This window comes from Cupressus sempervirens, chromosome 3 (genome assembly GCF_028749045.1).
Source record: "Cupressus sempervirens isolate cs-2001-9-10 chromosome 3, ASM2874904v1, whole genome shotgun sequence".
Taxonomy (NCBI): Eukaryota; Viridiplantae; Streptophyta; class Pinopsida; order Cupressales; family Cupressaceae; genus Cupressus; species Cupressus sempervirens.
Genome location: NC_143120.1, coordinates 896,985,359 through 897,004,197, shown reverse-complemented (window position 1 = coordinate 897,004,197; position 18,839 = coordinate 896,985,359). Strand labels below are relative to the sequence as shown.

General features: G+C 35.7%; 1 protein-coding gene across 2 annotated transcripts in view; it reads left to right on the top strand.

The window, feature by feature from the left end:
- The window catches only part of LOC149569688 (UDP-Glycosyltransferase superfamily protein), a 207,298-nt gene that overhangs the window by 51,251 nt on the left and 137,208 nt on the right, over positions 1-18,839 (top strand). For both annotated transcript variants that reach the window (XM_089822412.1, XM_089822411.1), the window contains exons 3-5: positions 1,592-1,691; positions 1,866-2,005; positions 2,167-2,237. In XM_089822412.1, coding sequence (XP_089678538.1) covers positions 1,592-1,691; positions 1,866-2,005; positions 2,167-2,237 — 311 coding nt within the window. The remainder of the gene's footprint in view (positions 1-1,591; positions 1,692-1,865; positions 2,006-2,166; positions 2,238-18,839) is intronic.

The following is an 18,839-nucleotide window of genomic DNA, read 5'->3' as shown; positions in this document are numbered from 1 at the left end:
TCATGACCCTATGTAATCATGTCTCGATGCATATATAACATGCATTTCAGATCTGCTGAGAGATATCAATTAAAACGGCAATATATCTTAGTCTGAAACCTGGACAGTACATATACATACAGAATAAATTAAATCTGATTCAGCATTGCAAAGAAGATCTTCACACATACATTCAAGAGTTATTTTCTGGTCACTTAAAGGATATACATAAGAAGAAATACTATACTGTTAGTCTCCACCAACAACAATCATTAAACTTTACAAAGAATGGGCTTTCTTAGAATCTTCCTTCATGCAAATGAAAAGTGTTCAAATTGGGGTAGTCTTTCTTGTGACGCCCTTCTGTTTTACGAAGAAAACAAGCTTTTAGACAACCCCATGATCTCAATTTTAAAGAGCATTGACCTTCCACAAAGGGTAATTCCAATCTGCTTAGGTGTTTCAACACCAGGAGAGAGCAATTCAAGAGCTTCTCGCACCCAAATACAGAAGAGTAGCTTTGGATTCTTCCATTTGAAGAACCCTTCACAATGGAGATAGCAGTTGAGGAACAAAGGCCTAAAATTGATGCAAGAGGTTCTTAGCAGTAACTCATCTCAGTAATGTAATGGCCAAGATTTCTTCATTTTAAATTTCCAGAAATCAAGAAACCATTCTAAAAATAGACTTTCCCATATTCCAAATTTGTTTCCTCTTATGCATAGAGTGGTCTCGAAAATTCAATACAAATATCCCTTCTGAATCATTTTGTAGAATGAGACATGCAGTCTTAATTTTGTGTTGCAAACCTTTAATATCCATTCATCAAAAGATCTCCAATCAGGGAGGTTGTCCCTTTCAACAACAACAAAGGAAACTGCAAAGTATGCTAATCCAGTTTCCTCCTTAACAACAATTGAGAACATAGGCTTATTTGGCTCAACAAACAAGCTTTTCATGGGAGCAGGAGGCAACTTACCTTCCTCCTCCTGCAAAGACTCCATTCCCACCTGCCAAAATCTCAAATCATGCTTATTCTGGAATTCTTTTGGTCCCATCTCTTGCATCACAAAAGGACTCTTTCTTTTTCATCACAGACGGAAGCACTAATATCACCTTCTTTGAGTATTCACTCTCCATCACATAGCTGTCCCTAACAATAGGTCCCAGTATGTTGCAGGCACCTAAGGCTAGTGGGAAAATAACTATAACCAATTCAAAAAAAATTCAAATTGAAAACATAACAGAGGGAATCAAACAAGTTCTGAGAAAGCCACTTCACAGTTAGAAAAGGAATTGAGAATTCTGAAGCAGTAAAGAGCACAAAGAGCAAGACAAGGTCCAAAGGGGGAGCAGTAAAGGCCAACAATGAAGGTTGACTATTCGTCTTCCTCAAAGAAACTCAGAGCTTTCTCTGTCTTGTTCTTGGATGAATCTTATAGAATATGAGTTGAAGCAACAAGAACAATATTTTGTTTGATGGTCTTTAATGTCATTTTATTAACTTTTCTCATGGTTTATGGGGAACTGACAATTTAAAATTTGAAATCTTGAACCTTCTTCAATGGTTTTGGTTGCTTCTATCCTGTAACACTTGGCTGGATTTATGCAGCCTTTGAGTTTACATTTGGCAGCAGCAGATGTTTCATTCTTTGCTATTTCAACACCTCCAGTGCTTGTGTTACAAAGAACTAATGAAGAAGTACAAACAGGCACGTCATCTGTATTTCTCAAGTTTGTGATGGTTTTAGCTTTCTAATTCTGTAAAATAATGATGCTATATTTTTATTTATTTGGGTAGTCTTTCAGTTTTCCATACTCTGCTTGTGTGCTGTATGTACATCACCTTGTTCATGTGCTCATGAGATTGAATCTTTAACTGTCAGGCACACAAAGTGTCTCACCATACTTCAGAAAACAAGCTCTTGAGCATCAACATCGGAAAGAGTGCTTTTCCGCCATAGAGATGATATTTGGAAAAGACTACGTGCAGGGTGATTTTATAGCAATCAACTTTTTTGCTCTGGTTATTCCTTAATTCCTATATCCCACTGTATTTCATCTGGAAAATTACATAGGCTAGCATTCAAAGAAAGACTGTCAGTATTGAAGGTTTGCGGTCTTTAAATTTTTGCTTACATGTCTTTTTTCACTTAAAGAGCAACATATATACTATTTCTTTTGCAGGAGGGATGGCATCTTGCTGAACTTTTTCAAGTGCCTTGTGTTGTCACAGCCCCATATGTTGTTCCCTACAGGTTGGTTGTGATTAAAAATACATTCTTTTCTAGCTATGATGTTTCTTATGTGTGGCCCTTCCATAATGTTTTGTACATTTAGCAATGCCTCTTTCATTGGAGATGATGAGTTCTGCAAATATATTTTTTAAATGAGAAAAAATCTAGTCTTTGTGTGGGTAACATGAAGAGCAAACAAGAAATATTGAGAAGTGGGGGGAGGGAGCAAGGAGGGGGAATCAGTATTTCATAACTTTAAAACTTTTAACTGTATGAAATCACATCAAACATAATGGCAGAAACCATGAAGGCACATACATGAGATTTCTTGTGGAAAACCCTTTAGGGTAAAAAAAAAACGACATGCAATAACTTTTATTTATAGAAATATAATGCCCCCAACTAGGAGGCTGCTAATTTCTATCTTTTAACAATTATTGCTAAGTAACCAAGTCAAATCGATTTAAGAAAACAATGTATAATTCATAATACATTTATAATAAATATATTTAAGCCCCAATTCCTCACCTCCCTCCTAAACTCAACCCTAAGGAGAACATGGATTTACTTGTCCTAGGGCGCTTGATACCAACTTTTAATAGGTTTCCTCAAGACTTGGGGCCCTGTCCCTATCCTGTCTTGGGATTTACCTGCCCTCGTGTGGGTTTACTCCAACTTTCCCTACACAGCACCAACCTATCACCTCTCGGGATTATAGAAAGAGATTAAGGAATAGACTACAAATATTTTAATTCTTTTGCATTACAAATATATATTCATATAATGTATAACTATATAATTCTAATTATTATATATATCTACTTCACACACACACACACACACACACACACACACACACACACACACACACACACACATATATATATCGCTTAATTTATCATACAAATATTTATTTCAATATTATAATTTCCTATTCCATTCTTACTCCTTCCATGAAGAGTATTTAAATAAACATTCTTCTCCTATTTCTTCATTTGGGAATGATTTAAATCCTTATTAAATACTAGTGAGATTTAATAGTTGCATCTTATTGGGAAAAGTCTCTTAATGTATGTGCTTTCCCCTTTTATAGTGTTATACCAATGCGAGGGTACTTTGGGACTGTGGGACACCGGGGCGAGTTTTCAGGACACGAGAAAATGGGCCTCATTTTCAGGATGATGGGGGGACGACGGCAAGGAGAGGACAGGCCAGAGAGGGGTGTTGTATAGTATACATATAGAACTTGAAATGCTCACTATGAAATGATGTTTTAGTAGTTCATTATATCATACCAAATTAAAATACTTGAACATAGAAAAATTGCAACATGAATTAGAACCATTGACATTCAACATAGTAACATATTACATACCCAATAGTAACATTCAAAATTCAAAATTCAAATAGAAATTCAAGTACATATCCCACCGGCGACATGGTTGCGGAATGACAGAGGTGGGGGTGCTTGGGTACTCAAGTACCCGGTGTAGGGACATCATGGGGATGGGTACTTCAAGGTTTGGGAGGGGGGTGTGAGTCTCTGGGTTACACTACCTTTTTACAAATTCTATTCTATTCTCCTTTTATATTTCATGTTTGAGGGAGTCACATCTTTTCATTTTATGCCTTTTAACCATTCATTGAACTTAATTATATGTTAATTTAATTATTTTATATTTTAATTATATTTTAGAATTTAGGTCTTTTATATTTAAAATTATATTATATTTATATTTTTTTATATTTTAATTTAACTCTTCTATATTTAATTTAGATTTTATTTATATCTCTTATATTTTTAATTATTATTTTTTATTAAATCCTATTCTAGAAAGGGAACATATTTTTAACAATTTTCCCTCTTGCAATTTATTTATTTTATTTTATATTTTAATATTATTTATTAAATTCTCTTTCAGAAAAGGGCATCACAAGAAATAGGCACCGATCTAGATTACAAAATGGGCTCTAACTCACAAAGAGCACAACCCCTATATAAAGCACCAACTGTGACCATTTAAGACACCATTCTCAATTAGAGAGCGTCAATCTTCCTCTAAGCACCAAACTCCAACCAATTGAGACACCAATCCAAAATCAATGGAACGAAAAAAACTCCATTTGAGAATACAAACCAGCCACACCAATTTTTTCTCATACACAACTCCTTCAATTCCATCCATTGAAAAGTCACACATAGTATCAACTCGACTCGATAACAAAAACTCAATTCAATCAATATGCTCAACTCTCTTCAATTAGCTAATATGAGTTCAAGAGGACATATGAAGTGTCATGTCCCCTTTTTAGAGTGGACATTAGAGACGATAGAGTTGGCTTATCATTAGAGTCTCGTAGGCTAGCAGTGGTGTTTAGGGACTCAGTCAGGGTACACAGTGTTCGGCTCTGGAGTTTCACACAGTAGGATAGCAGTTCCTTAATTGTAGGAGTTTCCTACATTTTAGGAGGTGGAGATGGGTTACATTCTTGAGTCTCTACGAGATCATTCTATGGTTTCAGTTTCGGGAGATTCAGAGACATTCCTATTTTTTAGGAGTATCCCTAATTTTGAGGGATGAGACTATTAGTTATTTCAGATTATTCGGCATTAGTCACAGGAGGTGACGAGTTCAGTTTCACCTTGTAGAGGTGTTTTGGCTATTAGTTCGCTATTTGGGAAATATTTTAATATATTTAAATATTCTCCTAAGTTAGCATTTTAATAATTTAAATAAGGCTAAGTTATAGCCATTTTGGAGTAATAAGGGTTTTTTTGGCCTCATCTGGGTGAATATCCCTTGGTGTAATAGCTCGTTAGAAAGGTCTTGAACTTTTGTAAATATTTCTCTTTCCACTCAGAGCATTTCGGTGAACGGATTTCTTTCTATTGGGAAAAAGGTCATTTTTTGGATACTTGACCACTTTAAAAATGAGAAATATATTATTTTATAACCCAACGCTACATGGGGACACTTTTAGGGTTCGAGCTAAGTTTGGTGGGTTATAAGGAGGTAAAGACAAAGTTTGAAGGCATTATTGACATATTACATCTTGGATTTGTGATTTGGGCTTTGATTGAACTTTTAGCACTTGGGACGCCAACCCCACTTGCTTTGCCTGTTTGGGACATAGCCCCCAAAACAGTGGTTTGGATTTGTTGCAGTCAGAAGCATTATGGAGATTGTGCATTGTTTCTTCTGGAGAATGCAGTATTGAGTCTGAGTTTTAGCTGGGGTTTTGGCATTCTATCCACGTGTGGGCACTTTGCAACTGTACGACAACACCTGACAGCCATATTCCTTCCTACGTGCAGCATTAGAGAGTTGGAACCTGGTTGTAGCTTCCTTCTGGGCTCGTATTTCTCCTTCACGCCTTCAGGTTGGGTTTATCCTTGGTTGTAATCATCTCGATATTATTGTAAATCTTCATCTGGTTACAAATTAGGTTTTATATTCAAAAATCTGCTTGAAGCGAAATTGCTTTGATTGTATTTGGAATGTATTTTCAGAACTAGTTCATGTTATTGTACTTCTGTTATTACTTATTGAAAAATCATCAAAAACATAACACAATCAAACTCTTTTGCAACTTCCGTCTAGTTCTACAAGAAGATTTAAATAAACTAGGAAAACAAATTTAAAAATAATAAAATTATAGCAGATCAACAGAAGAGATCCATCAGGGATCTTTCAGTGGTATCAGAGCCTAGAACCTGCCAGCTTGTTGGAAAAGAAACCAGTTCAGTTACAGGCCAATACCATGGCTAGAAATAAAAATGGGTGCTCTAAGTTTTCATCTTCGTTAACAAACACAAGTAAGATGCCTCTTGCCAAGACATTCAATGTTGCAGTTATGAGCAGCTACCATCAGTATTGTTCTCTTCCTAAGGAGATGCGCAACCTCCTTTCCTTTATAGAATTTATGGGTGTACCTAAAGCAGATGATAATTGGGTATCTACAAGCTCCTTTCAGTAGCAAAAAGAGAAAGAAATATTAAATGATAATAAAGAAGCCATTAGCCACAAATTGGAAGAGAGTACAATCAGGGGACAAACCATTAGAGATGTTGGAAATGTGACACCAAGGTGTGAGGCCTATTCTGAAATTTGCAACAGCAGTTCAAATCATGGGGTAACATTTATTTCAAATGGAGGTAATGATGTTGATGATGGTATTCAACTTAAGAATGGGATGACAAGTTTAGTATGCAGGCAGTCTAATTTTGAATCTCATAGAAGCCAAGTTGAAGACTTCTTTGAGCCACTTCTATCTAAGCATGTGAAGAATCAAGATGGGGTGTTGTTTGATGATTGGAATGGAAGCATGGAGGAGGTTCCCACAACTCTGATTTGGGGCAGTGATAGCTTACACCCTCCTCCTTGTAATATGGTAACTCTTTCACTTGGGAATAGTCATGAAGGCCCATATGCAAGTGGTGGCCATGAGGCTTTCTATGATAATACACTTAAAGGGGTCAAAAATATAACTATAACACATCATAATAATTTTGAAGTTCATAATAGAAGTGACACAACTTCGTTACCTCAAGATGTGGCATCCTTTGGTCAAGAAGAGAACAATGATTTGTATTCTATATTTGAGGGTACACATGGTGCAAGCATGGGACGTGATGATGGGAATGGTACAAGTCATCATAAACCTGATTTTGTGTACTTTGGGGTAGATGATATAAAACATTGTCAAAGGTTGAATAAATATTGGTTAGATAGAGCTATGCAAGCAAATATACTTGCTGCCCAAGCAAGACAACATCTCCAAAGAGTCAAAGAATGCCATAATCAGATGGATGATGCAAGGAAACAAAGGGAATCATCCATTGGATCTTTATTTCTTCCCACGGAAGAAGAGGCTAGCGTTGATTTGGATGGAACAATAAGTAATACAGAGGGTCAGGATTATTTTGGTGAGTTTGCACAAGAGAGTAATCCGGACATAGGTATTTCAGAGGCATTGGGTGATGAGACTTCATGTCATGATGAGTCTGATTTCTTAAACCATACCCTAGAAATTAGAGTAGTGAATACTTATAGTGACATTGAATCCGAAGATCGTGATTCGGTTGTATGTGCAGACACATGGGGAGTTGATGAGAGTGAGCATAGTGTGGTGACAACAGTTTCATCATTGACAGAGGAGGTGGTCTCAGAGGTACAATGTTCTAGTAATAGAAATGAAGATACATGCATTAGTGAATGCATACTAGATACTCCTTACAGCGATATACATGACTCCGACACAGTATTCTACCATAGCACAGATTCAAAGGTAGTACACATGCTTGAGAACTATCATTTTCAGACTCCTCATCGCTTGATTAGACAACTCAGGGCCGATGACAGAAGGGTAGACATAGTGGTTGAGCACTTTGATGTCACTCGATAGATGTTATCTATACTCAATTGGAGTGCTCTTATGACTGATGAGCAGGATAGTGGAGGATTTTCCATGGCAGATTTTCATGCTCTTCATATGGAGATATTGAAGTAGGACTTATACTATTCGTGTTGCGATAGTGCGCTCCCATCTTTAGAGGATAGAGTTATTGACTGTAGGCACCTGACTCAACAGTTTGGGAGGATTGGTTGGTGGGACCAGCAAACGATCCAACATTATGTCAAGCAGTTTCTGACATGGGCTATCACATCTATATCACAGAGACTTCATCCGGGATCATGGTTACAGGATGATGTGGGTATTAGCAGACGTGATGCTTTGGACGATTATTACTTTCGTGGTGCTATCACAGTGGTTGCAGAGAGATATGGCATGATAGAGGTTTCTAGTTATCCCTGTTTATACCTGATGGATGGGTGCTAGTTCAGATGGTGTTGGAATCTCTGTGTTGTTTTGTTTGATGCCTTGTCTCGCAGGGATTCCAATATGTTACCACCTTGGTTGTGGGAACACTCTCATCTGGTGTGGGATCCTGGTATTATCCTATGTAGTGCATTTGATTGGGTGATCTTTGATGTGCTGCTTCATATCACACACCCAGAAGTGTATATCAGAGTGGCGCAACAGGAGTTTGTTCATTGCTTGTGGACAAGCAATCTCCGGGAATGGAGGATTGTCATGTCCCCTTTCTAGAGTGGACATCAGAGATGATAGAGTTGGCCTATCATTAGAGTCTCATAGGTTGGTAGTGGTGTTTAGGGACTCAGTCAGGGTACACAATGTTCGGACCTGGAGTTTCAAACAGTAGGAGAGCAGTTGAGAGCAGTTCCTTAATTGTAGGAGTAGTTTCTTACATTTTAGGAGGTGGAGATGGGTTGCATTTCTGAGTCTCTACGAGATCATTCTATGGTTTCAGTTTCGGGAGATTCGAAGACATTCCTATTTTTTAGGAGTATCCTTAATTCTGAAGGATGAGACTGTCAGTTATTTCAGATTATCTGGCATCAATCACAGGAGGTGACGAGTTTAGTTTCACCTTGTAGAGGTGTTTTGGCTATCAGTTCGCTATTTGAGAAATATTTTAATATATTTAAATATTCTCTTAAGTTAGCATTTTAATAATTTAAATAAGGCTAAGTTATAGCCATTTTGGAGTAATAAGGGGTTTTTTGGCCTCATCTGAGTGAATATCCCTTGGTGTAATAGCTCGTTGGAAAGGTCTTGAACTTTTTCAAATATTTCTCTTTTGATTCAAAGCATTTTTGTGAGTGGATTTCTTTCTATTGGGATAAAGGTCATTTTCTGGATACTTGACCACTTTGAAAATGAGAAATATATTATTTTATAACCCAACGCCATATGGGGACACTTTTAGGGTTCGAGCTAAGTTTGGTGGGTTATAAGGAGGTAAAGACAAAGTTTGAAGGCATTATTGACATATTACATCTTGGATTTGTGATTTGGGCTCTGATTGAGCTTTCAACACTTGGGACGCCAACCCCACTTGCTTTGCCTGTTTGGGACGTAACCCCCAAAACAGTGGTTTGGATTTGTTGCAATCAGAAGCATTTTGGAGATTGTGCATTGTTTCTTCTGGAGAATGCAATATTGAGTCAGAGTTTTAGTTGGGGTTTGGGCATTCTATCCACGTGTGGGCACTTTGCAATTGTACGGCAGCACCTGGCAGCCATATTTGTAGTTGTACGACTGCACTTGGTAGCCATATTCCTTCCCACGTGCAGCATTAGAGAGCTGGAACTTGGCCGTAGCTTCCTTCTGGGCTCATATTTCTCCTTTACGCCTTCAGGTTGGGTTTATCCTTGGTTGTAATCATCTAGATATTATTGTAAATCTTCATCTGGTTACAAATTAGGTTTTATATTCAAAAATCTGCTTGAAACGAAATTGCTTTGATTGTATTTGGAATATATTTTCAGCACTGGTTCATGTTATTGTACTTTTGTTATTACTTATTGAAAAATCATCAAAAAAATAACACAATCAAACTCTTCTGCAACTTCCGTCTAGTTCTGCAAGAAAATTTTAATAAACAGGGAAAACAAATTTAAAAATATTAAAATTACAGTAGATCAGTAGAAGAGATCCATCAGGGATCTTTCATGAAGCTACAACTAGAAATTATAGACTTCTAGCTTTTCAAAACTTCTCAACTCTCACATCAAGTTAAGAACTTCATACTTATAAAAGAAATATGCTATAGAATTCCAAAAATCACCATGCATTGTCAGGCCTTCGATTGATGGTTTCCTTAATCAATTGCCAATAAAAATATTTCACTAGATTATTAATGCGGCTCCATTTTTTATCAATTCACCAAGAAACTTCAGGATACTATATCTTTTAAAAAAGAATCACCTTCAATTTGTATCTTTGTCGCATAAATTAACTCCATAAAAAAGATGATGCAAGTGTTTATAATGAACATAAATATACCTGCCCAATCATTAATGCAGCCTTTGTTTAAATGATAGTTGATAAACCTCAAAAGAAAACACCCGGTTGAATCAAGGAATAAATAGAGTCAAAAGATATAAGAGGAATAACCATACAACAATCTCTTGTTGATGTGAGTTTTAGTCCACTACAACATGCATAATCAAACACTCAATCGTTCGAAATGAAACACCAAATATTTAACTCTCTCTTGATATTAAGTCACTTCTTATGCTAAGCTTGCAAAGTAAGAGGTCGAGCATAAGGTGACTTCAAGGTTCTTTTACTGTGGATATGTAATAACCCAACTGGCTCTCAAATAATCTGTGTTGAAGAATTGATTTCTTTTTTTTTGTTCTTGAGGTTTTGCAATTTTGATACTACAATATGTTAATGCATGTAGTTTCGGTCTGACATTACTGTGGTAAGCACATACGTATGTATATATGTACAACAACATGATGCACACGTTGTTATACATATATGCATACGTACATGCTATTGTATCTTCCACAGTCTGAAACCAATGAGATATATATGTTCCGAGATCATTAAGGCATGATCGAGATTATTTTTGATTCCTTTGATGTTTAGATCATGATCGATCTATCCTTTATATTGGGCTGCAAATGTAATGATTGGTTATACATTTAATCATTGTGTTTATGACAGTAACTGATCATGAATATTAGTTAATAATGAACGAGTGTGATAATGAGTCCATGTCTCCAATTGGAGACATGTCCATTCATCCTCACACCCCTTCTGTTGATATTTATCCAATCTGCTCGATGTAAACTTAGCATCGGAATTTATTAATGCAAGCATTCCAAAAAGGGTCGAAAATAATTCTGAGCTTGATAATACTTCATTTTTGTTATTACTGCACTAATGTTTGCAAATTCTGGAAGCAATTCAAAACATTTGTGTTATTGTTTGTACCTGCAACAAAATTTCTGCAATCAATTAAATCTAGTAATAAATTTTACATGGAATCAGAGCTTGGCTAAGGAAAGATCACACTAAGTTTATAAGGATCAGATTTTACTTCAAATAACATTCCTCCCTCTCTCTAAAAAGATGACAAACACAATGAGATTCGAACATCAGTGTTGATAACTTCGAATCTTGGAAACTTTGACTAATGATGTTTTTAAAAGAAAACAAATTGGAATCATTTGTAAAAGAGGACAAAGAGGAACTTAAAGATGATCCTGAAAAATCAGAATGGATCGAGAAAAATGAAAAGTCTATGAAGATAATTGTGAATGTTGTTCGAGACCACATAGTACCTATTGTGGCAAAACATACCACAACATATCGTATGTTTCGAGCTCTTGAAAATGCATTTATAATGAATAATACAGGTAGAAAACTTGCTCTTAAAAGGCAGATGAATATTATAAGCATGAATAAAAGAGAAACTATAAATGCTTTCTTTATGAGAATTACAGATTTGAGAGATCAATTATTTGCACTTGGTTATGAGATTGAAAATCAAGAATTATCCTTAATAGCATTAGGAGGACTTCCAAACTCCTGGGAATCCTTTGTACAAGGTATAAGTGCTAGGTCTAAAATCCCTAAACTAGAACGTTTAAGATTAGATTGTTTTCAAGAAGAATCAAGATTAATGATTAAGGGAAAACACAAAACGCTAGATGAAGATGTTCAAGTTCTTAATACAAATGCTCATAAGAAGGGAAAGAAGAAAGACAACAAAAGGAAAAGAAATTTTTTATGGAAAAGGACAGTGCAAACAGAAGAAAGACTTGTCCAAAATCCAATGTTTCAAATGTGATCAATATGGACATTATACAATAAATTGTCTCGATAGATCTAAACCGCAAGCATCTTTTGCAAAATCTGAGACGTCAAATGAAGGCAATGAATATGAGAAATATGCCTTCTATTCAGCATTATCCAGCCTGATATCAACCAAAAGGAATACATGGATAGTTGACAGCGGGTCTTCTAGACACATCACTGGATATTAGGATAACCTGGAAAGCATGCAAATAGAAACAGATGAAGAAGTTACAACTAGTGATGATTCTGCACACTCCGTAAAAGGAATTGGAACCAACACCATAAAATTGGAATCTGGAAATTCAACTTTGTGAGGTTCTTTATGTACTAGGTATTAAGAGGAATTTAATATCTATATCCGCACTTGAAGATGATGGTTTTAGAATTGCATTCATGGGAGGGAAAGTACTAACATGGCCTAAAAATTCAACCATTAGAAGGGCTCTAACAATAGGAGTAAGACAAGGACTTTTATATGAGTTATGTGCTAATACAAACCTTGCACTTGTACATGAGACCTCAGATTCAAATGAAATATGGCATAGAAGACTAGTTCATATCAACTTCCGTGCCCTAACATCAATGGAGAAAGTAGTAACCGGAATGCCCAAGTTAAACCATATTCACAATGAATCATGTAAAGGTTGTGCCTTAGGGAAAAACACTAAAAAGCCATTTCCTCATAGTTTGAGCAAAACTAAAGAAGTGTTGGAACTAGTACATTTTGATCTATGTGGGCCCATGTCTATACCTTCTATAGGAGGATTCTTGTACTGTTTGATATTTGTTGATGATTTTTCAAGGAAGACATGGATATACTTCCTTAAATGCAAAGAATTTGAAGAGATTCTCTCTAAGTTTAAAGAATTCAAAACTATCACTAAGAACTCCTCTGGTAAGAACATTAAAGTTCTGAGAACAGATAATGGGAAGGAGTATACTTCTGAAATATTTAAACAGTTCTGCAAAGTCACTGGGATTAAGAGGGAATTCAAAGTCCCTTACAATCCTCAACAAAATGGGGTTGTTGAAAGGAAGAACATAACTATTGTAGCAGCTGCTCGGGCCATGATTTTTGATCAAAATTTGAGTATGTCCTTCTGGGCTGAAGCATCCAACACAACAGTCTATATTCACTATAAATGTCCTCACTCACATTTGGACAATAAGGCTCCTGAAGAAAACATTTTCTGGAAAGAAACCTGTCATCAATCACCTAAGTATATTTGGATGTCCTGTGTATGTTCATGTACCTAAGGAGAAGAGGACTAGGTTAGAACCTTTTGGAAGAAAGGGTATTCTCATTGGTTTTAGTGAAGCAGTAAAAGAATATAGAGTCTACATACTTGGACAGAAACAAATAGAACTAAGCAGAGATGTCATCTTGGAGGAGGACATTGCTTTCAAAAGAGCCAAAACCTCCGATGAACTAGATACATTTGATGTATCTTCAGAAGAGACTCCTGCTTCTGAGATTCAAAGGGAGTTCCTTGAAGAGACTTCAACTGAAACTAAAATCCTTCCAGAGACTCAAGAAGACAGTCTTGATCACTCTAAAAGGCCACTTTGGGCAAGAAAAATAATATAGGAAGGAGATGGATTCACAGCCCCTTCAGGAACCTTCCGAGAAAGCAAGAGACTTAGAAAATTGACATACAATGCTCTCTTGTGCGAGGGCTCGAATCCTAAACCTTCTAGTACTTCTGAAGCACATAAACATCAAGTTTGAAAAGACGCCATGGTGGAAGAATACCAGTCTATACTAAAAAATGATGTTTGGGACAGTTCCGAGACATAAGGAAAAATCTGTTGTGTCTTCAAAATGGTTCTTCAAAGTTAAGTATGTTGTAGATGGTAGCATTGAAAAACATAAAGCTTGTTTTGTGGCTAGAGGTTTTTCTCATAAGGAAGGAATTGACTTTGAAGAAACCTTTGCACCAGTTGCCAGTTACACTTCTGTTAGAGCTGTAATAGCCATCGCAGCGGCCAAAGGTTGGAAAATCCACCAAATGGATGTAAAAACTGCTTTTCCTAATGAAAAAATAGAGGAAGAAGTATACCAGGAACAACTAGAAGGGTTTGTAACTCATGATGCTGCCTCTCATGTTTGTAAATTGAAGAGGGCTCTATATGGACTCAAACAGGCTCCTCGGGCTTGGTATGAAAGGATTGACAAATACCTTTTAGTCTTCAATTCACTAAGAATGTGGCTGATCCAAATCTCTACTTCAAGGTAACTAAAGGTGACATGCTAATTCTAATTCTTAATGTTGATGATCTTCTGATTACAGAGGAAGAACATCTCATTAATTAGTGTAAGAAAGATTTGGCTTCTGAATTCAAAATGAAGGATTTAGGAATTGTTCATTCCTTTCTTTGTTTGGAAGTACGACAGAAGTCTGACAATATCTTTCTACATCAAAAGAAGTATACTATGATATTTTCAAAAGATTTGGAATGTGGGATTGTTGACCTATGTCTACACCTATGCAAACCAACCTTCGCAAGCTAAAGAAAGCAAGTGCTGAATCCAGACTAGTTGATCCCACCTTATACAGACAGATAATTGGGTCCTTGATGTATCTTGTAAATACTCAACCAGATATTTCTATGCAGTGAATGCATTCAGTTAGTTCATGTGTGAACCTCGTGAGATTCGTTTTGTTGCTTTGAAGCATATATTGAGGTATCTACAAGGTACTATTGGATATGAACTTAAATATGAGAATACCAGCTTGGAGTTACATGGATATACTATTTCCGATTGGGCTGAAAGTGTAAAAGACTAGAAAAGCACATCAGGATGTTTTTTCAGTTTATGATTAGCCATGATTTCTTGGATTTGTAGAAAGCAAGCTTCTGTTGCTCAAAGTTCTATTGAGATAGAGTATATTGCAGCAGCTATGGGAACTAGAGAAGCAGTGTGGCTTTGGAAGTTGCTTCCTAACTTGTTTGGTGAACCTATGAAACCTACCACTAGTCACGGTGATAACCAAAGTTGCATCAAGTTATTTGTGAATCCAGTATTTCATGATAGATTTAAGCATATAGAAATTCCTTACCACTACGTAAGAGACATGGTGGAAAGAAGAGCTATTCAATTATAATATATTAATACAGTTGATGAAATAGCTGATATTCTCACCAAGGCTCTCCCTAAAGTGAAAGTTGATCATTTCAGAAAGAAACTTGACTTGATTGAAATGTAAGTTTATGAGATTGAGTCTCAACTTTGTAAATTTGTATTATTTAAATAAAGATGTTTAAAATGTAAACTCTTTTGTCATATGTGTGACTCTATGACTCATGGGCCTACCCTATGTTCATTATTTAATGTGAAACTTTTATAATGAAATATTGATTTTGATAATATAAGGTGGCAACTTTATAATTATTAGATTACTATCATGATGAATATCATGTGACTTGATATTCAAGGAAAAATCATGATAGTTAAAAGAGCATGTTGATGGATGTCATGTGACTTGATATCTCTTGAAGATCAATATGTTGAAATTCATGGTGGCTATTATGTGACTTAATATATATGGATGTACCATGATCTTTTATGGTGGATATGGATGAACCATGATCTTTTATGGTGGATATGGATGTACCATGATCTTTTATGGTGGATTTGTATACACACCATAACTAAAAAGAATATCATGTGACTTGATATCTGTATACACACCATAACTAAAAAGAATATCACGAGACTTGATTTTCTTATATATATCTTGAGGATATTAGTTTTCATATAAAAAAGAACTTATATATATGCACTTTGTCTTCCCTAGCTAAGAGAGAGTGTTAATGTATGTAGCTTCAGTCTGACATTACTATGGTAAGCACATAGGTATGTATATATGTACAACAACATGATGCACACACTGTTATTGTAATAACCCCAATAGGTTATAACTTCTTCAAACACCAAAAATCTTTATACTTCAGTTGTTTGACATTTCGTCAAACACTTTGCAAGCAAGCTCTGATACCACTATAATAACCCACCTCTAATTTGCCCTCAAAAAAATGCTGATGAAAGCTCAAGGAATTTCATCAAACAATTCGCATGCAAGGGACGTATGACTGATATAGTATTTCAGTTAGCTTCAAATGACTTTCTTCAATTTGCATCAATGAAAATCTTGTGCTAGAAGACTACAATGGACTACACAATGACCTAACATGAGTGTGCTACTAATTTTGACAATATTCAGTGCATATATATGATCTAAGCATGAGAAATGAACACCTACAGCCAACTGGCATTTTTACAAACAGTTGGTATGCAAACTAACTAGCTGATAAATAATGATATTAAATTGCTTAAATGGCACCAGCAACTATTATCTTCTTAATTGCAATGAAAATTACAATGCTCATGAAAAATGGCCAAAACTTTGGCATTTACATGGATTACAAAATGATAATGCTGGTATAATGCACACTTACAGCTGAAAGCTTATAACGCCCCAAAAAACAATACATAACAAGAACCTGGTTGTAGATGGCTGTAATAATTTTCTCCTATGCTGCCCCTTCTACTTCGCTTTTTTCGAACTGCTTTTTCGGCCTGCTTTTTTGCACCCGCTTTTTTAGCCTGCTTTTTCGGTTCCGCTTTTTGAACTGCTTTTTCGGATTGCTTTTTTCGCCTGCTTTTTCGGTTCTGCTTTTTTCGGGCTGCTTTTTCGTATCTGCTTTTTTCAGACTGCTACCATATTGAATCTCAAGACCATATCTTTCAATGGCGTCAAGATTTCCAGCTTGAAGGGATTTCGTCCTTCAAACTATTGAGATATAATCTCCAGAAAATTTTTCAATTTCTTTGATACTTCCAAGCCTAAATAAATGAGAGCTATCCTCTTCCTTTTAATCCCTTCCTCACTTGCTCCACGCTTCCGTCTTGCCAATGTGGGATAATACATGACTTTTAATATTACTTCTTTTTTTCTTTTTACAAAGTCCATGTATGTACTCAAAAGGGAGACTCTTGATTTTTATAAAGTGACTTTATGAAACATTATAATATTTAATTTAAATAGTCACTTTACCGTTGTAACTTCAAACATTAAAATAATATACCAAATAAACTCGAAATCCCACATATAATAGCTCATTAGAAAGAGCCCAACAAAACGCATCTCATCCTGTCACTGAAAATTGAAGGCACTGCATCCCCCTATTGGCTTTCTAAAAATAGTAAGTCTTCCTGACAACCCAACAAACGAACTCCGTTTGGCCTATAATTAAATTTGACTAGGCCAAATAACCTCAGGATCCCTTTTGAAGTTCTGGTTAGCCCTCGGGACCATACAAGAATGGGCTAACGACAACATACCTCCAAACTGGCTAAGTGGGGGACATTACAGTTATACATATATGCATACGTACATGCTGTTGTATCTTCTACAGTCTGAAACCGATGAGATATATCGATGTTCCGAGATCATTAAGACATGATTGGGATTATTTTTGGTTCTTTTGATGTTTAGATCATGATCGATCTATCCTTTATATTGGGCCATAGATGTAATGATTGGTTATACATTTAATCGCTGTGTTTATGATAGTAACTAATCATGAGTATTAGTTAACAATGAATGGGTATGAGAATGAATGTCCATGTCTCCAGTTGGAGACATGGCCATTCATCCCCACACCCCTTTTGTTGATATTTATCCAATTTGCTCGATGTAATCTTGGCATTGAAATCTGTTAATGCAAACACTCCAAAAAGGATTGAAGATAATTTTGAGTTTGATAAAACTTCATTTCCGTTATTATTGCACTAACGTTTGCAGATTCTGGAAGTGATTCAAAACATTGGTGTTATTGTTTGTACCTGCAACAAAAATTCTGCAATCAATTAAATCTGGTAATAAACTTTACACAATATAGCAACAAACTAGAAGATTTTGCAATAATAATTTCAACTCAAATATTTAGATATTACATAGGGAATATACAACTTAAAAATATCAGATTTCAATATCAACTTAGATACTAAGTATTTTCACAAAATACCAGCAACTTAGTTGATAAAATATCCCCTATTATCTAAATCAACAAAACCCAAAAAAATTAGAAGTTACAATCCATGAACTTACAGGTAAGACATGCCTTGAAATCCTCTAACATGAAGACTAGCAGCAACAAAGAATTCTTCGACAAACAAATGCAACTGTAGATTTGGAAAGTGCTGCTCCCAAAGGGCAGATAGAAAATAACACTTAGCAATAGATATAATTTGGCGCTCAACCAACTCTAAATTAACCAACACACAATTTGATATATCAACTCCAGTGGATCTCTTCAGAAATTCCAGAACAACCTCCAGCAGCAAGAAAAATTAAACTTCTCCTTAGCAACAGTTAATATAGTAGGAGAAATGACAAATTGTATACTTCAACACAATTTGCCAAGCAATCTCAGAATTGAATCTACAATACTTCAGCTGTAGATCCCAAACCCTTATACTTGAGCAAGGGCACAAAATTTCAGAACTTGAGCAGTGTCACAAAGACAATAAAGAAAGATAAGAGAATCAAATAATTGGATGCTTTTCTCATCAAATGTCCTCATATTTATAATCTTCAAATGACACTAGTTTCCCAAAAGAACTCCACTTAAGAAGCTTCCTCTACACAACATTAAAATATAATAAAGTGTCATTAATATAATTTATTAATTGCTTTAAGCTCCAAAAATGACTTTTTTCATCATAACTTAATATTTTGACACACAAGGCCACTATTTCTTGTTTCCACGATTTAAAACTTTTCGTCTCGGTTCCAATGAGCTATGATACTGAGGTGACCAACAAACAACACTAACAAAAATAACAACCTCAACATATTTAAATGAATAATAATAAAAAATCCCCCGTCTTACGAAAACAACTGAAGTAGCATCAAAATTGAAATCTGACAACAC